Below are 25050 nucleotides of genomic sequence, written 5' to 3' on the forward strand. Positions count from 1 at the left end.
CTCAAGTTGTGATAGCATAGTCCTAAGTTAAAATTAAAAAGAAAGCGACCCAAGGTTACAATGGTACCCTTGATACTATTAATAATGCCTCTAGATCTGAAATGATGACTGATAAATATGAAACTGTAGCAAAGTCCCGTCTTACAGAGCGATAATGCAATCACTTTCCAGTCCCCAGCTCTGTGCAGGATTATTACCAACAGTGATACAAAATAAATGAACTACATAGAATGACATATTGGCAGTGGTCCAGAAGCATAGGCTAAGGTAAGGTAAAGATACAAGAGGGTTGTTTGTTCTTGTAAAAAGAAATGTGTCAAGCACAGCATAGCACTTCTTCTCCCATTCATTTTTATTATAATCTAATTCTTCTTTCTACTGTATATCTCAGACTTCCACTTCCTCTAAAATCACTCTGTAGAATTCCTCCCCTGGTAACATATTCCATCCCTCCAAAACATTTTTCATTAAATAAATTCCCAGCTTCCTGCAGTTCATATGATCTATGAATTCTGAGCCACTTCAAAAGAGATTATTCTTTTTTTTTTTTTTTTTGTTCTGAAAGGAACTACTAATACAGAATACAATACCTTGAAGTCTGTTCTTCCATACTTTTTTCTTCTTTCTTATTCTGCCACTTCTGCAGCTCCGACTCCACTTCAGCCTTTGCCTGCAGCAACTGCTTGATATCTAATCTATACAGGTATAAGAAAATCTAAGTAATTCTTTTAAAAAAAAATCTTATTTCACATGAACAAAGTAACTATTTTTGTTTAAACTTATAAATAAAACAAAATTGGAAAGTAACTAAACATTTAATTTATCCTTTTAAACAAAGCAAAATGCAAACACATTTTTCAGAACCAGGCACTCTCTTTGTGTGCTCTCACTATACATTTTTGTTCAAAGATGAGTTGACATGGGGGGCAGAGCATTTTATTAGAATACATAGCTCTGTGCACATCTCTGCTCATGATCAGATTAACCTGCCTGCCCTCATGCACTAACACACCAAACTAGTCTAAACACTTTAAATTGCAGATTAGTTGCTTACTGCAGAGAAAAGAAGACACATGGCATCACATGGCAGAATGCAGGCTTAAATGTAGAAAGCGGCAGATAAGTGAAAAAAAAGTTTGTCAAAAAAAAAAAAAAACAAAAAGAAAATTTTTACAGCAAAATACATGCAAGAAGTGCTACATAAAGCAGCATATAACCATTCAACTTGTGTCTGGCAAAATGACATGGTGTGAAAAACGTTTTAGAAACACGCAGAGTTTCTCATTTTCCATCATCTTGCTTACTTTTCCCCCCCCTCTGTAACTTAATTTTACAACACCAACAGGCCTAGAGAAAGCTTCTGACAAAAGCTGAGGAGATCCTTAAAAATTTGCCTTCTTTCTGAAAATGTGAAGAACTTACTGCATTGTTCTGTAAGGTAATACAAATAATTCTTACCTACAAAAGCGACAACATTTCAAAAAGCGCTGTACTTACTCTTTACTAAGTAGGAGATTTTGAAGTGTTCTCCTGTCACTCTTCAGTTTCTTCACTAGCCCTCGGAGGTGATGGCATTCTTTAACGTGGTCTACCTGTTGAGAATCTGGATGATCCAGGTCTGCAGAAGGTGAAGATGACACAGCAAGTAACTGGGATGGCTCACTATCTGCTGGTGATACCCTGGTGTTCTCCATGGCACCTAGTTTCTAAAAAGGATAAATTTATATACACAAGAAAAATACCAAAAATGCAAAAAGAAGAGGAAAATTAAATCTAGCATAAAAGAATTTCACTTAGGCCATGAGAAAAGATCAAACAGAACTTAATTCTAAAACATGCATTTACTTTCAAGTCTGATAAAAGAAAAAAAGGGAGGAAGGGGACACAGTGCAGACATCAGTTCACATGTGTGTGCTACAATACACAATGCTGATACATGCCATGAGCACAAGCCAGTGGTTTTGTATTTTCTGCTTGGTGATAAGTAAGACAGCCATGTGACTTTGATCACCCACCTTTTCTAGTTCCAAAATCCGCCTCACCAGCCTCTGCTTGCTCCATTCACTGTAATCTAAACACAAAACAAAGCTTTAAGCAGGAAACTATATTAGTGAATTAACATTTCTTTTTTAAACTTCTGTCCATACAAAAAGACCACCTAAAGATCACTGAGCCTCAACGTTAAAGATGCAGTAATGAAAAGAAGAAAGCAGTCTTGAAATATCTGACTTCCTATACCAGTTAGCTCAAAAAACAATATAAACCATTCATGTTTATCCATTTCCAACAGATAAAAATAGTTTTCCAGCAGAAGCTTAATCTTAAGTGATTCCAGTCCAGAATTCTCAGGAATAATAATAAAGGAATGTCTTACTGGAGCAGCATCCCCACAAGTAAGGGAGAGACTATTGTAAGAAACTTCTCATTCCAACTTCTGCCTGTCACAAATCTCCACCTTTGTCTTATCTCCCTTATTTCTACCATTGTTGCATCTTGCCCTCCCTCTCAAACACATTTTTCAAATGTTCCTAAATCCCTCGTCCCTCATTCACCAACTTTTCAGCACCTACTTTTTGTTTTATTGGATGCAAGAGAAGTGCTCACTACATGATCTAGATCTTCTTTCAAACTCCGATTCTCATCCTGTAATTCCTTGATGTTCCGGGATAATCTCAGGACAGCAGCGTTCAGTGCCTTTAGTCGTTTTTGGGTATCTCTGCCCTCTGTACTTGAAAAGAGTCAAGAACAGAAAGTTAACTTAAAAGCAGAGAACAAAAAAGCAGCATCAGAAGGAATGGAACAGCCTCACTGTCCAAGTCGGCTGGCTACTTTAACCGTTGCAGCTCCCTCCCTGATAGCATTGCACAACTTTCTTGATATGAGGAGTTGAACACTTTTTCCTAAAAGAATAAAGATTGTCTTGCTCAATTTCACAATTGTTGTGTGAGTTGCATTTATTTATTCTTCTACTTGTTTTGTTAACCAATCATATAATGCTTTACCAGTGATCTATGGACCACAGATTAAAAACCACTTATCTACTGCTTATGGAGAGACTTCTACAAAAAGCTGCTCAGCACAGAAAGCTAACCTGTGTTTACTGAATTGCCTTTTTTTCCCCACTCAACAAGCAGATAGAGATTGGAAGTGCAGGCTATACACAGGAAAAATAACTCTAATCCAACATATATATGTATTTTACACATAAACGTAACTATAAACACTTTAATATGAAAGAAACTGGTCCCGAGACTGTGAACCCCTCAGAAATCTCTTTAAGGTACATTTCAATCAATGGGAAATTTGAAATGGATTTGGAGGATATAACTTACATTGATGTGGTGGGAGAGGCACCAGAAAAGGGAAAGTCTGCTTTCCTGTGTTAAGATTGCTTTAAATGTCAGTGATTTTGCTTATTTTTTTTCTCTAATAAAAGGAAACTCAGCTTCCAGATGTTCAAAGTTGCAAAGTTTGATCACAAAACAGATTTCTAGTGGGATGAAATAATTGTTCCTTACCACTGTGAGAAAAATCTTGAAAACTTACTTCTGAAAACAAAGAATGGACTTACTTTTGGACAAATGCCAATGACATTCACAGAACAGTTTGAGAAGGAACCTTACATCACTTATTCACTGAAATACTTATAAGATGAAGGGGAAGACAGTCTACAATTAGGCTAAGCAAAAAGATACCTAATTTACCTTTTTGAAATTAAAAGGAAAGGAAGGCAGGAAAACAAATAAATAAATCTGTTCAGGTATCATGGATCATGACTATTCATAAAACTGTCCCAAGCAGGGAGTAGGGAAAAAAAACACCAAAAGTGGGAAACGACAGAAACAATAGAAATCGTAATTGTATGACTGCGGGCCATTATTTTAGGCTCATCAAAACCAAACTGAAACCACTGCAGACCATGTTAGGGGTTTGAAAATTTGTCTCGTCTTTTGCTACAATTGGGAACCACAGCCCCACATACAAACACTCATAGTTCAGTGTAAATACTAAAGAGGAGCTAAACGCCATTCACTTCAGCCAGAAATAATGTAGACAAGCATCATGAAAGAAACACTCTCCTACAACTTCTTCTATGCGCCAGAGTCCTGACCTTCAACAGCACCTATTATTTCAGTGCTTGGCCTCTCAAGGAGAGGCTGACGCTCATATAATTGAGAGAGACTGCCCTGACCACTGCTTTTTGAAGCTATGAATAAATGAGGACAAGGAAGAGACCCAATGATTCATTTTCACCTGTGACTAAATTAAGTGTGATGGCTTACAGCCTTGAGAGCTAGTCACCACATGCCTGAGCCAAGAGAAGATTCTTTTAGTTTTTTAAAAAGTGGCAAACCAAATTCCTGTTTTTAATCCACACAAGTCAACAGAAATCAACAAAACACAACCAGTGCACATAACGACCCACAAAGAGCTCTCATGTTTCTATCAATCCATATAATGACAACCAAAATTAAGATAGCTGCCTGTGCTTAAAACAAAGCACAGAGAACAATCAAATTTGGAAGTGGTGTGTGTCACTAGTGCAGTACATTTTCCTACCCCACAAGACTGTTACCCTCTTCTCAGCTCAACTAACGCTCATTTGCTCTTACTTTCCTTTTTTATTGTAGCTCAGTCTTTTGCCTTTTGTGCTTTGATTTTTATTTCCTCTGTATACCACTTCTCACAGCATGTTTACCCTCATCACCATCTGTACACCTGCGCACTGGTGACAAGCTCCAGCAGAAGCTTCTCTGACAGTGTCTTACTAGCGCCACTCATGGATATCTCACAAAAGATACTCTGAGATTTGGATCTGTATCTCTGTACCGCAAGAAAATCAAGTTTACTCCAAAATAACTTCAGTGCAGCACGCACCATAGAGCAAGGCCCAGAACTGACTCAACAGTAAAATGTCAAAATTCTGTTGAGTTTGTTTTAATCAGCAGTGATATCAGAATAAGCATAATTATGGGGGAAGATGGATTTTATTTAACAAATAAACTTTCAGAGCTTCTGTGGACTTCTTAAATAGCTCTAGCATTTTTCCCACATCCACAATATGATCTATCTCCAGAAAAAAATGTGACTAAGACACATGCTAAGGCTGTGAAGCTAACCAAAGCAGTATGAAAAAGCAAATCCAGCAATCTAAATGACAAAATAAACAGTTCCCATATAATTGTTTTCCAAAGTAGTATATGAGTGACATATGAAACATATATACACTAATATTTGCTTCAAAAGAATGAAACATACTTTTTCCTCATAGTTTCAGATTTTGCCAGGAGGACTTGGAGACGATGAACCTGTGAAGTACGAAATATAGATTCTATTAATGTGCTAGCTGTGGAAAACTCACATCATTAATGAAATACACTTGGTCATCAGGTGAAAATCAGAGCAAGACCTTTTGGGTAGTAGTAGAGGCAACAATGCCATCGCTGAAAATCAGGCTATTGTTATGTTGCCTTTCACCTATGCACTACACATAGATGTACATTGGTTTCATTATTTCCCCTTCTTGATTAATACACTCAACTTATTGAGGAAAATAGGTTTTTCAGTGCATATAGAAGGAGCTGTAAGAATGCCAGTGAAAATCTAATGACAGGTTTCTTACAGCTTAGCTGCACCCATCTAAAACTTTCTATTTATACTTCAACTCAACAACTGAAAAACTTTCTTTCTAGTACACATGATGAAAGCCTTGTCAGATGTACCTCTTCATAGTAGGTTTCCATTGCTATCCTCATTTCTTCCAAATTATTGGTCTTCAGGTCTGACTGGAATTTGCTAAAAATAGAAGAAAAAAAAATAATCACACTGGTAAAGCCACAGTAATACCTGTTGGTTTACAGTTTCTGGGTGGGTGGTTTATCATTTCTAAGATGTTCTCTGAGTTTGCTAGTTTGCGTTAAGAAACAGAAGAATACAGGTAAAAAATAATGGGTTTCACATTCCCTTGATTATCTTATCCAATACAAGCCCCTACCCCTCCAAAGTCATACTTGATAGCGTTGTCTTTCTCCTTGCACTGTTGTTCTAGCTTGAGAACCTTCTGCTTTAATCCACTAACCACCTACAGAAAGAACAAAGAGCTCATCAGTCCTACAGTAATCCATCTCTTCACAGAAGTTGCATTTCTCCATAATCTCACCCTCTCTTTATAAATTGTACCTATCAGACATACTTATTCCTACTTACTTTAGCACTTAATAAGTCACATGCACGTCTGTTATCCTGTTTCAAACAGGACACTAAAGAAATTAGATCCCTAACTTTTATCTATGGTAACATAACCAGTTTTATAATATTTACACATAATCACTAAATAAAAACAATTTTGCCCATTATTTGCTGCTTTGAGTGTAGCAGGATAACAGGGAGAACACAGATGCAAACAGACTCAAAGAAGTGACAAAGAAAGCTCTCTACAAATCAGTTAATTCCAGATCCTTGTTACCTGACTATAAAAATAATTGTTACACTAATTGTTTATTCTTTCTTACTTCATTCTATTTTTTTATTCAGTAGTGATTCAACTTAGCAAGAGCAAAAAAAGATAAATGAAAGCAAAAGGTAGCAAACTATTACCCATCCATTGTCAGACTTCTTTTCTGACAAAGCTCGTGCCAGCTCAGAGCACTGCAAGAGAAGACAAATAATACAAATGACCAACTTTGCTACTTTATTCTACTGTCAGCTCTTTCCATGGAATTTTCTAATCTACTTTGTCTCCGTAGTCATTTCACAGTTCAACAGCTTAAATTTAGAAGTCCCTATGCTCACCAGTTTCTATTAGGATGCTTCTCTGGAGATAAAGAAGAGTACACAGAAAACAACAGGCACAAGGAATTGTATTGGGTTTATGCGGAGAGACTTTGGTAGCGGGGGGCTGCAGGGGTGGCCTCTGTGAGTAGAGTCCAGAAGATGCCACATCTTAGATGAGAGCCAGCTCCGGCTGGCTCCAAAAGAGACCTGCTACACTGCTGAGCCAGTGAGCGATGCTGGTTGCGCCTCTATGAGAGCATATTTAAGAAAATAATTGAAAAAACAAACAAACAAAAAAACACACAGCAGCTGAGAGAGAGGAGTTACAGCCTGTGGAGACAAGCCCACAAATGAGCAGGTGATCTGGTGGGAGCTGCTGCCCATGGGGGACCCATGCTGGAGCAGTTTGCTCCTAAGGGATGGACTCCGTGGTACGGACCCTTCATAGTCTTCTAGGAAGAAAGGCTGGGAGAGCTGGGAATGTTCAGCCTAAGAGAAGGCTCCGGGGTGACCTTATTGCAGTTTTTCAATACTTAAAGGGGGCTTATAAAAAAAGACAGAGAGCATCTTTATGCTCAGTCAGATAATGACATGAGAACGGGGAACGATTTTTAACTGCAAGAGGGGAGATTTAGATTAGAGGTTAGGAGGAAGTTCTTCACTCAGAGGGCCACTGAACAGGTTGCCCAGAGAGGTTGTGGATGCCCCATCCCTGCAGGTGTTCAAGACCAGGCTGGATGAGGCCCTGAGCAACCTGATCTAGTGGGTAGCATCCCTGCCTGTGGCAGGGAGGTTGTAACAAGTTAGTCTTTAACGTCCCTTCCAACCCAAGCCTTTCTGTGATTGTATGACCCACATTGGAGCAGTTCCTCAACTGTGGAAAGTGCACACAGCATCAGTTTGGGGAGGACAGCATCCCATGGGAGGGGCTCCACACTGGAGCAGGGGAAGAAAATGACCACAAAGGAGCAGCAGATGATGAAGTGCTATGAAGTGCTATGGACTGACCCCAACTGTCTTTATCTCAACCCTTTCATCATATACTCTGCCCCTCTTCCTTTGAGAAAGGGAATGAGAGCACGGCTGTGGTGGAGTGTAGCTGATCATCAGGGTGAAAATACTACAGGAATTCAGTGAAATTCAGGTCTTCTATGATCCTAATTGTTTCTCAGCCTCATGGGTCTGATAATAAAGCTCATTTTTGTTTCCTGGTACAGGTCTTGGGACTGCATGCAACAGTCACCATGCAAGAGGTTAACTCCCTTCTACTCTCAGGCAAAACATTCAAAAAGCAGACGTCTGAAGGGACAACAATTCAATTTTTCCTTAAGAAATGAAAATTATCTTTGCAAAATAAGCTTATCTGCACAGCATGGTGTTATCTTCCCTTAAAGTGAGCTGGAACAGTAAGCTGAGATACACAAAACGGAAATCACTTTGCACCAACCAACCACCTCTCATATTCAAGTTCATCACTGCTAGGAGTCAACACACTACAGACTTCTGAAATTCAGTGAGACAAAGAGATGAGGACCACACCACTCAGCACTCTTCTGCCTATTTTTATCCCTCTCCCCACACTTCTCTACCTCCCCATCTCCAATAGTCACCTTGGAAGGATCCAACAGTTGCTCGATCTGTTTATCCTTTCTGTTATTCTCTTCTTCCAGTCGACGAAGCTTAGTTTTCATTCGATCTCCTTCATTTTTCTGAGCTTGTATTGTCTAAAAGAGGAGGCAAAAATCCTAAGCTCATTTCAGAGACAAAATTTGTCTCTGAATTTTGACATGGAAATTTTGACACTGAATTTTGACATGGAAATGTTTTGATTCCGGTAACAATCCACTTATGATGGCCAGGACAAAGCAGATAGAAAAAAAAAAAAAAAAAAAAAAAAGAAAAAAGACCATTACACTAAGGCCAGGGCTGACATGTAAGAGAGATGACAGGGAAAAGACAAAAAAGAAAGTTTTAACAGAAAGGCAGCCTTCCACAAATGATCTACAACAGCCAAGATATTTGTTTATAGGTATCCCTGGGGTTGAACTTGCCTAGTGTTCAACTTGTCCTTGTCTTTCATACACTGCACAAAGATCAACTCACAAATTGTTAAAATGTGATGAATAACAGCCAAGAAGGGGGAAAAAAAAGGAAGGGAAGGAGGGGTTTGCATGGAGAGTCAAAGAAACCAATGCAATGAACCTTTTTAGTGTCCAGCTAGGGCCATGGCTGGGTTTCAGGACTGGGTATACTTCAGGGCTTCCACCTCCAGAACTCAGAAGTATCTATCACACCATAAGAACAATGAAATTGCCTTAAACAGATGCAAGTTTAGTTTAGACCTTGCATTATAAATACAAAAAAAAAAAAAAAAAAAAAATTAAATTTGGTGGATGTCTCAGTTGTAGAAACCAAAGTATTCTGAACCAACAAGGTCTGGACATCTAGAGATGGACAGAACAGCCCTATGACTTTCATTATGTAAGCATCAGAGAGACAGTACCTTTTTAAGTTCTATTATTTCATCATACATATCTTCTTTTTCTTTATAGTCAGGAGTTCCAGGAATGTAGCCTACACAAAAGGTACATAAAATAAGCAGATCTGAAAAAAAAGTACTTTTTCCTAAATAAAAATCTTCTAATTTAAAGAAAATATTTAGAACAGCGCCAAAGTGAAAACTAGACCATTTTAAAAAGAAATGTGATCAAAGGAATTAATTTTATAAATGAAAATGGAGATGTTACCTTATGAACCTTCTGCCAGATTATACGTGAAATTTCTCTTAAGCATCTCTCTTTTCTCTCATGCTAGATTAAAATACGCATCTCAAGAAAAACAAACACTTCACAGAAGACTGAAGTCTTTCCATCCCAAGAAGTCAATTACTTACAAAAGATTTCTAAAAGATGTCCAAAAGACTTTTTTCTATTGATGCCTACTGTGTGAAAGTTTATTGCCTTTCAGAGTTGCTGGAACCTATGCATAAGAGTATAGGTATAATACCAGCATAGGTATCATTTGAAATGGAATTTAAGACTGGGATTTTTAACTTTACCGTTCTCATTGAAGAAGAACAGGATAGAAGTTTTATATTTTGCTTTTCTCATAAAAACCAGTTGATTTTAATATCACAACCACATGATAAAACACTTTCTAGAAAAGAAGTAAAAGGAGTCAATTACATAGAATTTCAGGCAAGCAGATGGTTTCTATCAATGGTTCCTAAACTATGCTTTGCAAAGTCACAATAAATTGTCTACAGCTGGCCCATTGAACCATATTATATTTGCAGCTTTTTCAGCTGAAAATGCACAGCAATTTGCAAGGAGTTCTGAAAGCTAATAGTGATTCATTGCTCACAAAAATCTGGGATGCCGCCTTAACCAATTTACAAATCTCCAAAGTATTCCAATGATCACATTTTGACACATGTACTTTAATACAGGTTAAACTGAACGGGTCTTGCTTTACTAAAGCTAAGATCTTAAACAAATAACGTGTGGTTTTACATGGAAAAAAAGATGACATCACTAACTTTTATCTACCACACGATCACAGGGTTTACCATTACTAGAAGAACGGGAATGTTTTGGCTTCTTCATTCCTAGAGCTTCCTTCAAATACTCTGGAGTGCTACTAGAAACACTAGATCGCGCATGCCCCACGTCAACATCTGATTTCAGGGGGTGGCTCACTCCTGCCAACAAAAATGGAACAAAATGCAAAAGTCAGGGATAATTGTGAGTTACGTTTGTGGATTTATTCTGAGCAAATATGACACAGAAAGCTCCAGATGCTGTTAATCATTCCTACTACAAATTCCAATGCTCAAGATCAGATAACTCACAGTTCCAACCACCCAAGTAATACTGAAATTACTTCCTACGTACTCTAAACAAATACATATTTATTGTTTAAGAATCATATGTTAAGCTGTCCCCAACAGTAAATTTTATCCACATATGCAGATTAAATTTCTATACTAATACCTTGTTTCAGTGATCCCAGCCACATCTGCCTTGGGTTTTTTACAGCTGCATTCTCAAAACGTGCACTGCCTGTTCCCTGCAGAGATCTCCAAATGGCAGGTTTTTTTGGATACAGTTGTGTGCTAGAGCTGTACGGAGACTCTAAACAAAAGAAAATATCTCTTTTCTTAAGAAGTTCAAGATCACAAAAGTTCTGCCATGTGTTTCAAGGTTCCCAGACATAGGGCTATCACTTAGAAAATATATAAAAATAACATAAAAAATAATAATATGAAAATAATCAAGAACTCCAAGTAAGCTATACACTTCAATATATAGCCTATAAAAATCTAACTTCACAAGTTATAGAACACAAATCTCAGATAGATGTGCTCTGCACACACCAACGAGTAATTCTAGGGAGAATCATAAGATTTTTCAAATAAATCTTGCAGTTACTGTGTCCCGTAGAAACCTATCTTGTTGTGCGTAATGGAAACAGAAGAAAAGATTTTGCAACTCTTACTTGGTGACTTTGGAGGCTTGTGAAAAATTCTCTTCTTCAACTTCTGGAAGGAAAAAAATATTATGTATATTTAAAACATTCCACCCTTCAAACACCTGAGCATATAACTGCAAAATTGACTCCAATTTTATATTAAGAGCACTTACTCTAATAACACAAAACCTGTGTAGAAAACAAAACCTGTAGCATTAAGTACATGCAGGATTGGCCACAGCAACAGTCACCAAAATTAAGGTGGTAACTACTGAAGTTTTAGGCTACAAAAAAGCATATTCGTGCTCAGAACATTAAGACCTTCCCCATCAGTACTAAGTACAAGTAACAACAAGAGTCCAAGATGATCACAACACAGAGGCCGAACCATAGGACCATTTAGCTAAAAGAAAGGCTTGCTGAATTCCTTGCAAACACTGTAAAATGATTAGTTAGCCAAACATAATTTCAGCCCCCAGAAGAATTTAGAGGAGAATTTAGAAGCCAAAATTACAGCTGGAATTAGATGAGGTTTTCATATCCAACTGCATTGCAATAACATTGTTACTTCTCTCTGAAGGATGTCTTATTGATCAGGAGACATCACGTGGGTGTAGCGTGTGAAAGAACACTCTGAGAGGCCTTTTTAAGGCATTTATCTGCAGAATGCCATTAATAAAACTCACCATTTCTGCATCTGATTCACAGGTTATCACGGACAGGCTGTCATCTCCCTGGGAAATAAACACAAACGGCAATGTTTGCTACTCTCCAAATAAGTGGTTATAATGCATGTCCAGAAAACTTTATTTTCTGTTACTATCACAACAGTGTTTGAGTACAACAAATTCAAATGGGAAATGAGTTGCTACTTTTACAAAACACAGTATCATTTGCTCTAACACAAACATTCAGTGTGATTCCTCCCTTGATAAGCTATGGGAAGGAACATTTAGTAAACTAGACTGGAGAAATGATGTGGCTGAGAAAAAAAGACACAGCTAACGCATTGAAAAGAAGCATTTAATTTCGCCTCATATTAAGCTGACAAATTTCTCTGCTTCTCAAACGTGAGCATATCCATAGCAGAAAGAAAATTTCCACTTATCTTTCAAATTACATGGAAGTGGGCTGCCCTCGCAGAAAGAACGTTTTCACTAGCTGCCAACTCCATGGCGCTTACAGCTGCGGCACCATTCTTTGGAAAGATGCTGATCTATCTCACTGAGGGGCAGGGAGGGGGTGAAGTATTTTTTTTAGAACCCCAGTTGACAGAAAAGGAGATGGGATTGACAACACCAGAGCAGATACAACGGCATTTGGTGCTGGCTGCGAGCAGGCACGCACACATCTCACGCGCCATGCCGTCTAGTTTTTAATTTCCTGAGGCAATGTTCCCCGCAGCACACTGAGAGGTTCTTTTTAAGGCCTTTTAATCGCTCTGCACGATCTCTTCACATAACTGCACCTATTGCAGGAGGAATCAGATAAAGAACGAGAAGGCACTCGGCCCCTAGAGAACATTCAGCGGGATATAGACGTGCCATGACAAAAACACTCCAGTTCAGCAGGATATAAAGGTGCTGTGACAAAAACGCTCCAGTTCACCAGGATATAAAGGTGCCCTGACAAGAACACCCTTGGAAGCCTTCACAGCCCCTCTTCCCCTGCAGGGCAGGCTCATCCCAGACAGGGAATACGGGGGCTCTGCGCAAAACCCAAAGCTTCCTCCTGGCTGGGGAAGGAGAAGAAGAGGGCAACAAAACCCCTCACGCTAGGGGCCGAAGCCTTTCTCCTGAAGGGACTCCAGGCCTTGCCACGACCCCAGGCCGAGCCCCGAGCCCCGGGCCCCGGCAGCCCTCTTCCTCTTCCTCCTCCTCTTCCTCATCCCCCTGCCCCCGCCGTCTCCTTACCAGCTGCCCCTCCGCGGCCGCCTCTCCTGCCCCCCGGGCCATGACCGGGGGCGGCCTCAGAGGGGCCGGGGCGGCCGCGGCCTCCCCCTCACGGCACTTCCGGGTGTGCGGTCACCATGGCAACCGCGGGGCGGCCTAGCGGCGCTCCGTGTCGGCGCAACGGGGCCGTCCGCAAGCCTACGCAGGGTGCCAACGGGTTCCCAACGGGTTCCTCGCCCTCGCCGCGGCTTCGTCGCTGCCGCCTCCGGGCCCCGGGAGAAGCCCGGCGGGCCCCGGCCGTGCCGCGGGCCGCCACCGCCCCCCAGCGGCCCTCAGCGCGGCGGGCCGCACTTGCACGGCCATAGCGACACTCGCTTTACGGCCAGCGCTGGCAACGCGCGTCTCCATGGTTACGGTCGCCGTGGTTACGGTCTCCCTTGGCGACGGGGCCTGGCGGCCGGGGCCGCGCCGCCATGTCGGCCTGGCAGGCCTGGTTCGTCGCCCGCGCCCGCCGCAGGTTCGCCATGAGCCGCGAGTGCTCCCAGCTCCTGCCCCGCGTCTGTGCCGCCCTAGCTGACCCGCGGCAGCCCGGCTCCGACGACACCTGCCTGGAGAAGCTGCTCGACTGGCTGCGGGACCTGACGGAGCTCGGTGAGGGCCCGCCGGGCTCTTCCTGCCGCCGCCCGCGGGTGGCCGGGGCTCGGCTGAGGGCCAGGAAGCCTCCCTCAGGGGTGCTGCTGGCCTCCAGAAACGCTGCTGGTGCCTGAGGCCTGTACCGGGCTCCAAATAAAGCCGAGCTCCTGTCAGGGGGCTGTGTGGTACAGTCATCCCAAGCCTTAGTGCTGTGGGGTTGTGGCACAAGTGCTGGCAGTGACGCTCTTTTCTGTCCCCGCTTGCTCTAGAGCCTACCCTGAACGTGGTGCAGGACAACCCCTGTCTGACAGAGTTCTTCACTTCCGTCCTGGCGCTACCAGAGCCGAGCCCGAGCATCCTCTCCTTCACTCTGAGGCTGGCCGGGTTACTTGCAGCTTCAGAAGATTGTTTCCAGCACTTGCAGGTGAGTCAGGTGCCTCAATTCTGCCTTCTCCTCTACTGAGAACTTGTGAAAATGTACCAATATTATTTCTATTTCAATATTGCATGCACTGAACAAGTCAAGAACAGTGGTACTGCTATGATGACCTACAATCAAGTTATCCCTTCAGTTCCTACATAAAGCAGCTGTCATTTTATTTCCGTCTTGCACCAAACAGCACTATCAATGTTGATAAGTAGTACTTCTCAGTTTCAGTGCAAAACAGTACATGGAATAACAGTATCTCTAACAGTAATTGCAAAATATCCCATATACCCAGACAGATCCTTTAGATTTAAACTGCAATAACAGATGTAGTTTTCAGGTTGAAAGGAAATCTCTGATTTCCTGCAGAAACGTGGGAACTATTTAAAGCCTAACTTTTAACAACAGAGTACATTTGTAGAACAAACCGGAGAATCTGAAAGGCTTTCTCCAGGGAGGAGATACATGTAACATAAAGCAGACTAATGGAATTTGTGTGTATGCAATTTTCCCCCGGAATCTTAAGAAACAAACACTTAAGCACTTACAGTGTTTAGTCTGTAAAAGACAGAGATGTTGCATTTAAGCATAAGATATGAAAGTGTGTTAGTGACCTGGATGACAGAGCAACCTCTCTGCACCCCTCAAGTCCCTTTGCTCGCTGTTTACTGTGTGCATTCTCTGTCCTCAGCAGGAGAACCTGTTGTTCAGGCTCTTTGGCACAGGTGGGACACTGAACAGGGCAGTGTGGGAAGATGCATCTGTGCGAAGTGGCTGGGTGGAGGGCGTGCACAGCATGCTGCATCACCAGCCTGCCCTCCACTTCCTCTGCAACAGTGGTGAGTACTTCCAGGACTGGTAACTCCCCAAATTCCCTCCGTCCCTTCCATTCCAGACTGTTGCTCAGGTGTTGATTGAGAGAGAGAGAGAGAAGTTTACATTATGCAGGATAAAAAGCCATTTATCAAAAATTCTGAAGTCATTGAAAGAGAGTTGTTTTTTTTATTAAATTGGTTATGTATTTAACTTTTTTTCAACAGTGAAGATGGTGCCCCTTATGGAGGGAGGAGAAGTCAATCTTATGAAACAGAGGCTAAGAATAGCTTATTAAAAACCTTTTGTATTTTTATTTACAATTCATGCCAAATTATGTTTTGGTACATTTTGGTGTAATTTTAGAGCAGAAAAACTTGGGACTCATTTCTTAATGCTTACGTTTGCAGTCCCATTGTCCTTATACAGCTATTTAAGTTCTTCTGCTAACAGCTTTAGATTCCCTCTATAAAGGGGTCTAGAAGACTGAATTGGTGTTAACTGTGCAGCATGTAGTCCTGGCTATATGATGGTTAAGTGGTACTGCTGCTGCAATTCTCTTTTTTTTTTCCTTACTGGCTGTGTCTGCGGATGGTACAAATTCCTTCCATAAATACACTGTCGACTCTTCTAAGATTGCTAACGTTATACAGAAGTCTTCTTCTGTTCCTGAGTTACAAACACACCTGAGGATCTAAAAAAACCTCTACTTTCTTCTGTTGTTTGCTTGTACTTAAGGACTGGATAACTTTAAAAAGGCATTAGAGACTACAAAATAAAATGTTAAAAAACGAAACCAAAAAAAAAGGAAAAAAACGCCACATTTAAAACCGTTTGATACCTGTACTTGAATAATATGCAGTCAGACTGCAGCAAGGCTCCACAATAAGAGGGCAGCTATTTTGTTTTGTTTTTCCTTCCACTGATTTTTGCTTTGTTTTCACACAGGAGGCCTAGATGTAATCTTCACTCTGCAAGGAGATCCCAGCCTGTTTGTGGCATCAGCTGCCAGTCAGCTTCTGGTGCACATGCTCACCCTCTCTGTAGAGTCTGAACCAACTACACCTCTTGGTGAAAAGGACTGCGACTGGCCAGCATGTGCCCAAATGATTATAAAGCATATAGAAGACTCTCTTCAATCTGGCTCTGCCTCTCATATCAATCAGTCATTAAAGCTGTTAACTAGTTTGTTTGGCAGTTGTCGAGCTACTTGGACAGAAGTACTTTGGTTACGTATAGCAAAGCAAGTAGAGTCCTTCCTGACAGAAGACTCTGTTCAAACACGGCACATGCTGGCGGATCTTTTGCTGAACATGTCAAGGTGAGGATCTACTGATCTGGTAATTAGAAATATCCATTTTCCACCATTTGTATTAGTAGGACATATTACTTACGGTTCTCTTTCTTCACAGATCTCCTGTGTTTTCTGACACTGAAGGCAGTTTTTGGGCATTAGTGACATCTGCTCTGGAACACTTAACGCCAGTACAAGCAGGTCCTTTGGCGGTAGGAATTCTGAGTCTCCACAAATGGTAGGAGTTGCTGCTATGAAATCTTTGCACTCTGTAGATGTTTGCAATGTATCTGGTGTGTTTCTAAGAGCTATTTCTTCCCTGCACTGTATTTTCTACTATGTTGCTTAATATGTAGGATGGGTTGGCAAGAACCAGGCAAGTAGTTAATGAGCTTCAGACACCGATAATTAGAAAGGTAGTTTTAAAGACACAAATGAAAGGAGCCAATGTCACCAGCCCATCTCAGAAAGAAATGCCAGACTCCTTTAACTTTGGAAGTTAGGCCAAGGTTGATCATGATGGATACAATTTGACTGTCAAATCCAATAGTATTTGGTCAGTTTTCTCTTTCACCAAACCAAACTAGTGTAAGAACTTTCACTGCTGTCCAGCAGAAGCATACATCATGACATCATCTCTGTCAACAGTCATAGCAAAGCTTAGGTTAGAAGGAACCGGTAGAGGTGATCTAATTCAACTGCTTACTCATTGCAGGGCTGACTTCAAAGATGGATCGGGTTGCTCAGGGCCTTCACCAGTCAAATTCCAGGTTTCCAAAGTTTCTCTGGGCAGCTTGTTTCAGTGTTTAATCAGTCTCACTCTGAAAAATATTTTCTATATATCCAGTTGGAATCTACCCTGTTGCAATTTAAGATTATTGCCTCTTGTCTAGTTATGCATCTCTGAGAAATCTACTGGCATCTTCTCTGTAAATCCCCTTTAGGTAGTGAAAAAGCATCAAGAAAACATCAGATGTTAAACAACTGTAATACACACAGATACTGATTTACAGGCTAATTAATACCTGTGTCTTAAGTTAAGGATACTTTTTTTCTTTGACACAAAATGGCTCTCTGTCTAAACATTCTTCTTACACAGGATTCTACTGTTCATTGCTGAATGAGGCTGCTTACGAATTTCATTTCTGCTGTCCTTTCAGTTAGCCAAGGAAGATTGGAAGGCGGCTTGAATTATGATAACACACATTGCTGTCACATTGCTGGCTTTTTAAGAAGCCTGTGTGAAAAACATTAATCTGCTCACTGTTTGGGGACAGATGTTTGGGAAAGATTTGTAGTGTTCTTGTTATGGTAACTGCTGTTTCCTCCTTGAAGCCCACAAGATGTGAGGATTCAGGCAATGACTGTTCTACTTCAGCCAATGGACTGTATTTTGAGAGCAGCCTCCCAGTCTCTGGAATATGCAGGTACTGTTGGGATACAAATGTTAGAGGCTAGTCTGCTTGCCAGTGTTTTAAATGTCTGGTGCAGGCAAAACTGGAGGAGGAAGAATAGGAGGAGTCAAGGTCAGTAGCAGTGTTTGTGCTGAAGTGCAGCATCCTGCTGACAGTTGCATTTTAAGGGTTATTCACACTGCATCACCTGAAAACTGTAACTTGAAAAATCAACTTTAAAAATCACTGTCATTTGTAGTCAGTAATAACCTGAGCTTCTCCCTTCTTTGATCCTCTAGGTTTGCTGGATGAGTCTGTTAGTGATCCCTTCACTGTCGAAAGCCTTCTGTCCTCCAAGTCATCTTGCGCTAGTCTCTTGTGTCAGACTCTTGCTCATTTGGAGAAGCTGCTGTCTCTGGTAATGTTTGGAGAAGAAAAAAGCCTGGGGGTCAAGTTGTCCTTGAAAGCTAGTATTGAGAGTAGTTACAAACATTTGCAGTAGATCTTAACACAGAGAGGAGTTGCCAGAAGGGCTTCCGTATGTTACAAAAAATAAAATGTAGCATGAGTCCAAATGGGGGAGCAGTGGAACACTGAAGCTTGTAGAGAGGCAATGTGCTTTCTTTTAAATCCACCTTCACAAGCTTTGTTACCATACATCCCATCTACTGCAATTACTGATCCAGTGACAAACATAGACTGAACTGCTTTCCCAAGTAAAGAATCTCGTTTCACCTGTCCAGTAGTTCGTTGGGAGAGAGGAAGATTACTTTTTTGTAGTTATTAGTATTGTGTTACCTTAAGAACACTAGAAGTTGTAATTTTTGCTGCGTCTTGACTAGAAACTCCTGCTCTGTACGCATGCTTGAAATATTTGCTGGAAATTTTCCTATTTTTCCCCTTTCCATTAGATTCATTTGCCAGTGGATTTACCCTATACAGCTTTGCTACGTTCTTTTGTGACAATATTGCAATTCTGTAGTGGCCTCCTGATTCCAGCTACTTCTCTGGGAAGCAAGATAAGCCAAATTTTGATTGGTTGCGGCAGAGTACAGAAGTCAGCTCTGGATGCCTTGGCAGCACTTTCTGAACGGAAAGGTGAGTTAATCCTAGCTCTTCATTTTAATTTTGGAAGTTACTTGACTAATCTATAATCACAGAATTTTCAGTTCCCCTTCACCAGTCTTTCTGAATGAAGACTATTAATTCGATTTGTTTGAAATGCATTTGGTTTTCCCCATTCTTCCTACTGTCTTGGCTAACCTTACTTTCTGTTGATAATTTAGGTCAGGTAATGCTGCAATTGAAGAAGCTTAGTGGTTGTGACAAGCTGAATATTTCTCCTTTTGAGGACTGTACTTTCTTCTGTAAAACAGTATTATGATCTTTCTTTCTGTGTTACAAGAGTTGAATTGTCCCCTCGTCTCAATATTGGTTTTTCAGTTTGGGTTTGTTTTTTTTAAATGTTTCAGGCTGTGACACAGTCATAGGAGGTCTATTTGACATCCTTCTGGTATACCTGGAGAGTCCAAACACCAGCCCTACTGTGAGTATAACACTAAAGAAAAAGCCAACTCTATTAGCTTACCCAGTGGGAGATAGTCTTAAGAAATAGTGTGACAGTAGTTGTTTCTTAGCACAGTTTCTGTTAGACTATCTGGAAGACTTGTTCTGGGTGGCTTGCGGAAAATAACTAAAATACTAGTGAGCAAGTAATGAGCCAGTAAATTTGGTGTTCCTGAAAAGACAGGAGACCTCACATCTGAGAGTAGGACCAACACACTCAACTTGATACAACCTTGCATTAATTTTTTGTTTTCTTGTTTTTGTCCCAATGACCTGGGTGACAAATGCAAATCAAAAACTGGAGGCACTAACAGTTTGTTTTTAAATTTGAGAACTGGCATTATCTAGGAGTCTGCTAGAGATGTTACAAAGTTATATAAGCACTATTTATTTGTGGCTTACTTCTTAGTGTGGAAGCATATGTTTTGTTTCCTCTGAGAAGTTCTCTGTAATCCTGAGCCAAAACAAATTTTATCTAGCGTAAAAGTAACAACACTGCCTTCTGCAATATTGTAAATCTGCTTTATATTGCCTCAGGTACTGAAGAAGTCATTTCAAGCTATGTCCAAATGGTTGGCACGCTTGCCAGAAATGTCCTGCTTCAACAATCAGTGGCAAACTGAGAAGATTTTGCAAGGTAACAAAGCTATTCTAGTTAGGACAAACCACAGCTAGTGGTACATCTGAAATCTGCTCTCACCTACCTTTCCCACTCAAAGCACTTAGGATTTGTTTATTTGCAGTTATGGTGAATTTAGGTTTATCTGCTCAGATAGTGCTTTGAAGAACTCTGGGAGAAGCACACAGCATCAACAAAAAGGATTGCATCAGATAAAATGATGCAGAGGTTGTACATAGATTGCTGTGGTTAGGTTTGTTACCTTTCATGTCCATTCAAACTTGTCACTTGGCTTTCACAGATGTGTTTCTGGTGCTGCAGAAGCGTTTGTGCAGTCCTTGTTGGGAAGTACGAGATTCTTCTCTGGAGTTCCTCACCTCCTTGATTAAAAGCATGAGAGGTATGTGCAGAAATTTAATTGTTCAGATTAGAGGAGTGTTTCTTCTAATGCTGTGGAAGCCAATAAGGCTTGTGCAGCATCTCTGACCTGTAACTGCAGGGGTAAGAAAGAAAAAAAAAGTTGAACCTTTTACTCTCAGATCATGATAAAAATCTGACAAGAAGATTGATAAATTTACCCTGCTTTTCTGTAGAACTCTGGTTGCTGTGTCTTCCTTAATGGTAGTTTTGGCAAGTTAAGCTGAGGGGTGTTGAGACAGTCATCTCTGTTGAGACATATGTCAGAGGAGGCAACAGTGCTTAAGCAGATAATACTTTCCTTCTACCGAGTTTGCTCAGCAGTGAAAACAAACAAATTCCACTCAGCAGGCTGGGGGCTGTGATACAGGAGGCTCTGAAAGCCTAGGTCTATTTTGCATGCTTTGAATTAGCTACTGCTTCTCCGCTTTACTGGTAGCTCAAGCACCGCAGTGGGTAGCACTAAGGTAACATTAATTCTCCTACAGTAGCTCTGTGATGTTAGAATAGAGGAGGATGTTGTCTCCCACTGCTGTCCCCAGGTCACAGAGGAAGTATCCAGCACACTCAGCTCTATTAGCATTCTACCCTGCAGCCTTTCCCAGTGATACTGCTGTAATTGCATTTTTTTTCTTTGCCGTATGCCTCAAAACCAATAAGGGATGACAATATTTTTTCTACCTTTAAGCAAAAGTTTGATGGAGCTGAAGCCATGTGGCCATTTACCTGAAGCAAGTCTTTTCTTACCATTAGAACAACTGCAGGTAGATTTGTCCAGACTCCAGCATTAAGCAGGGCTTGACTGGAAGTCACCAAGCTGCTGCGAAACAGGGAGCCTTACACAGGGTGTCTGTGCTCCTGTGAGCAGCTGCCTGTTCCCTGCAGTGGCTCAACTCAACTGGCAGCTGTCCCTGCAGTCAGCAGGCATCGTTATATGACACAAAGAACTGTTTGCATTGGAGAAAACTTCATTCTCTGAGAGAATAAAGCCTCGCTTCTTTGGATTGCTGTCTTGCTTACAGACCAGGATGAGTTCAGGGAGTCCCTCCTGTCTTCAGAGGTGCCAAAGCTTACAGAAAATCTTCTTGAGGATCCAGAGAGCTATGTGCGAGCGAGCGCTGTGACTGCTGTGGGGCACTTGACCTTCATTACTTACTCTCTTCCAGAGACACCTGTTGCAGCGAATCAGTACAATAAAGAGGTATGATAACTTTGTGTAGTCCACTGCAGACTCGAGCAGAACCACACATCAGTTTACAGCTGTATTACAACTTTCTTTCTAAGTCACCTGCAGTCTACTGCAGGCATATTACACAACCAGCAGTGAAAAGGGACTGAATTTTTCTGATCTATATATATTAGATTTTGTGTGTGCATGTTCCTCCCCTCTTTGTACTTTGTCTTCTGACATTTAGGACACTACGGCAAAGCTTCAAGATATCTTGTCGACAGACCCAGAGAGCTTTCCTCGGAGGGCTGTGATCAGCATCTTCACCAAGTGGCTGAAACAAGGCTGCACAGATCAAGTGGAAGATACAGCGCAGTTCGTCTCTAGAGTGATCCAAACTGTAGAGCGTGACTTAGACTGGGAAGTCAGAATTGGTGGCCTGGAACTGGTTGAAGTTTTCTGTGTCCAGACACTTTGCCGAGCTGGCCTTCCTAAATACCCCTCTGCTGCTGCCTCATCTGCAGTCACTAGTTCCATTCAGCAGAATGAGTCGCTGCAGATATTTTGCCGAGCAAAACTGTTCAGGTTTTTGTTTTGGTCTTTGTGTGACTATGACAAGCCAGTGGGTCAGAAAGCCTGTGATATACTGCTCGTCTTAAGAGCTAGTCTCTCTCCAAGTGGCTTGCTGAAAGATTGCCAAGGAGCTGGAGATTTATCTGCCGGACATGGCATTCCTTGGTTGCAAAGGACTCTAAGGCAGGGTTCTCTGGCTCAGGACTTCCCAACAGATGGTGGTAATGGGGTGGACTTTGAAGATCCAGAGAGCATGATGCTAGCTTTGGGAACGATAGACTTAGAAGAACTACATGATGAACTAAATAAAAGTAGTGACCACATAGAGAAAAGCCCTCAGTCCCTTTTAGAGGACATCCTTGCTACTGTGGGGACCATAGACGAGAATGAAGCTGACTGTTACTAAAGACATGTTTTGCTCTGAGGGAATAGTGCTGAAACAGTTCTATTCCGGAGGAGAATTTTTGCTACCAGTCTTCAGTTTTTCTTGAGAGGAGATTAAAAAAATGTTACTCTGAATGGAGAAAAGGATGGTTTTGTTAGCTGTGAAGAGGTTAGAAAATCTTTGCTTTAATACTGATGATTTTGTTTTAAGTACAGTCTCTAAGGAATTGATCTGCATTTTTTCTAAAGTAAATAAATTCATTTGTTCTGTTTTTTAAGTTGTATGTATCTTAAGAAAGCACCAGACCCTGCCTACATAAGGAAACATTTTAAAAAACAAAACAGTGAATGAAAACAAGGTGTTGCATGCTCCTTTTTGAGCCAGAGTATCTAAACCTGATCAAGACTTGTCTTTAAGAAACTCTGTTTTGTTTTTTACCTTGTCCATATCTCCATTCTAGAAACAAGAATTCTCAAGTTCCCTGCTATGTTTTGAGGCCCACACAGGAAGGTAGCATTTGGAGAGTCAAGCGTACTGATTACAAATGTTCTTTCATAAAGAAAGATAATGTTAATGTACCAGTTCAATCTTGGCAATGACACTAAAAAAGCTGACATTAATTGAAGCTAGAAGCAAGTTTATTTTGTTGAATTTATCAAGTGCTTGTATTCTGCATTCCTGAAGAACTAAGATAGCTTTTAAGTAGTATGAGAAATCAACACCTGCAGCTTTTCCTATCAGAAAATAGATCCATCCTTAGCTTTGGTTAAAAAACAAACAAAAAAACCACCACCACCAATTAGAAAACAGCAGCTGTAGGGAGAATGGCAACGTTCTTCTGAGGGGAAAGTTTTTTGTTGTTGTTTTTTTTTAAAGAAAGCTCAGGGAAGATGGGAACACTAGATTTTGATTTACTCCAATGTCTCACCTTATGATAAGAAGCCGTCCATAACCTAGAATAAAAAGCAGTACTTTTAGGAGCAGGGCAAACCATGCTGTATTCCTTTCCAGTGCTCAAGTGTTTGCCTCATTTATTCTCCCTCAGCCTAGAGAGGGACAGGAACACAACACTCATTTTAGGCTAACGGAGGCTGTAGCATTTGATGCAGTGAAGTAACTTTCTCATACCATTTCATCCTTCACTATAACCCCTGCAGCAGTACAGTGGGGTGAGATGTAGTTTTACTTTCATGCTGCTGAGGTTGAAGATGTACTCCATGCCTTTTTACAAAGTCAGTACACTTACCTATTCCTTTATGCATGACAGAGCTCTTGGGTATTCTAACAGCAGCTGTTACTGGAAGAAACCAGCTCTGCTGCTATACAGTTCTACCTGGGCAGGTCCTATACCTAGTCAGAGACAGAAGACAGAGAATAAAAAAATAAAATCAGGTCTTTGCCTGCCATTGCATTTTTCCTCAGAACCCGAGTTAGTTGGAGAGAAGACAGTTGATTTTAAAGCGTGGATTGTTTGTGGAGATTTAGCAAGCCTGTCTAGTAAAGGGATTCGAATTCCAAAATTAGCGTTACATATTGGCAATACCGGATACGTTCAGTTATGCTTCAGAAAAGGAGGCAGCAGGTTGCTGAGTAAATACCTTCCTCCTGTTCAGCACTAGAATTCTTGAGATTTCAGGGTTGTGCAGTTTAAATTATTCCTTGGAGTCTCAAACATCAGCAAACTGAACAAATGTCTTCTTACAGAAGGGAGACTCCAGCACATACTACCAAGGTCTCTTGATTCCCAGTCCTATTAACTTTTAATGGAACTTTTTCCCTTTTTGTATAGGCTGGGGTGATGGTGACATTGCTAAGTTTATACTGCTTTCCTAATTGTGGTCCAAAGTCCTGTTTAAACACAGGATACTTGTTCCACTAAAAATCAGATGCATAACAAACTCTTAAGCAATAAGTTCCTTATCTTTGGAAGGGGAATTAAAGACTCCTTTCATGTTTCATTAAAACCAGGTCTCCATCTCCAGCAATTAGGTGACTCAATTCTGATTTTGTACTTCCCAGCTCACTGCATTCCCTTACTTTGTTTTCTCTGCCTCTATGGCTATAGAAGAGTCTTGCTGAGGTGCTTGTACTGACATCCTTCACCTGATAACTGGGAGAAATAGTCATAAACATCCGAGCAGCATGAGGAACAAATGCCAGGGAACAGAGAGATTAATGGAGATGAAAGTAAAAGAGGAAAAAAAAAAAAAAAAAAAGGACTTTCTACAGAAAGATTGCAGTGGGATTTGCAAGCTGAAAGTTTAGCTACTGAATTGGTAAACACACCACAGCTACCAATGCAAATCATCCATCTTGCTGGGAAGCAACACCTTCTCTATGACCTCGTTAAGAGCACATGTGCAATCTCTACCCCACTGACTTACATTACCTACCTTTTACCTACCAAAGCTATTTTGACCCTTACCCAACCACACAGCTTTCTGCTGGGATAAGCATTTATGCTGTTTGCTGTTCGCCGCCAAAGAATTGTGAGCCTGATGCACCTGGAGGGGTAGGGTCTACCTTCCAAGGCCATATTCACACTCTAGAAACAAGATTCATCACCCCTCCAACATGCATACTGACCCTTCAGTCCCGGTGCCACTGCTGCTTACCACTTCGCAC

The 25050-nt window shown here is 41.1% G+C and overlaps 2 protein-coding genes across 5 annotated transcripts in view; one reads left to right on the forward strand and one right to left on the reverse strand.

Annotated features, from left to right (window-relative positions):
* Positions 1–13397, reverse strand: part of IQCE (IQ motif containing E) — a 31891-nt gene extending 18494 nt beyond the window's left edge. For all 4 annotated transcript variants that reach the window (XM_084295720.1, XM_084295719.1, XM_084295722.1 and 1 more), the window contains exons 1-15: positions 13158–13397; positions 11931–11978; positions 11272–11314; positions 10767–10907; positions 10343–10474; positions 9278–9348; positions 8385–8498; positions 6598–6648; positions 6012–6082; positions 5724–5796; positions 5260–5309; positions 2571–2728; positions 2016–2071; positions 1498–1706; positions 591–695 (exon numbers count right to left, since the gene is read on the reverse strand). In XM_084295720.1, coding sequence (XP_084151846.1) covers positions 591–695; positions 1498–1706; positions 2016–2071; positions 2571–2728; positions 5260–5309; positions 5724–5796; positions 6012–6082; positions 6598–6648; positions 8385–8498; positions 9278–9348; positions 10343–10474; positions 10767–10907; positions 11272–11314; positions 11931–11978; positions 13158–13199 — 1364 coding nt within the window. In that variant the 5' untranslated portion in view covers positions 13200–13397. The remainder of the gene's footprint in view (positions 1–590; positions 696–1497; positions 1707–2015; positions 2072–2570; positions 2729–5259; positions 5310–5723; positions 5797–6011; positions 6083–6597; positions 6649–8384; positions 8499–9277; positions 9349–10342; positions 10475–10766; positions 10908–11271; positions 11315–11930; positions 11979–13157) is intronic.
* Positions 13398–13633: 236 nt separating this feature from the next.
* BRAT1 (BRCA1 associated ATM activator 1) lies at positions 13634–22637 on the forward strand. The gene is made up of 13 exons (XM_084296231.1): positions 13634–13787; positions 14039–14193; positions 14888–15035; positions 15958–16330; positions 16422–16541; positions 17639–17730; positions 17997–18115; positions 18609–18795; positions 19170–19243; positions 19801–19900; positions 20184–20282; positions 21322–21500; positions 21715–22637. Exons 1-13 carry the CDS (start codon positions 13661–13663, stop codon positions 22444–22446), a joined length of 2505 nt encoding a protein of 834 aa, XP_084152357.1. The 5' UTR covers positions 13634–13660; the 3' UTR covers positions 22447–22637.
* Positions 22638–25050: the final 2413 nt, after the last annotated feature.

Source organism: Netta rufina (assembly GCF_964035555.1).
Source record: "Netta rufina genome assembly, chromosome: 15".
Taxonomy (NCBI): domain Eukaryota; kingdom Metazoa; phylum Chordata; class Aves; order Anseriformes; family Anatidae; genus Netta; species Netta rufina.

What these genes read in the sequence shown, in the direction of transcription:
- BRAT1 (XM_084296231.1), top strand. Translation starts at nt 13,661, where the DNA reads ATGAGCCGCGAGTGCTCCCAGCTCCTGCCCCGCGTCTGTGCCGCCCTA. An exon ending in GCGGGACCTGACGGAGCTCG is followed by an intron (nt 13,788 to 14,038) that starts GTGAGGGCCCGC and finishes CGCTTGCTCTAG; the next exon opens with AGCCTACCCTGAACGTGGTG. An exon ending in GTCCAAACACCAGCCCTACT is followed by an intron (nt 19,244 to 19,800) that starts GTGAGTATAACA and finishes ATATTGCCTCAG; the next exon opens with GTACTGAAGAAGTCATTTCA.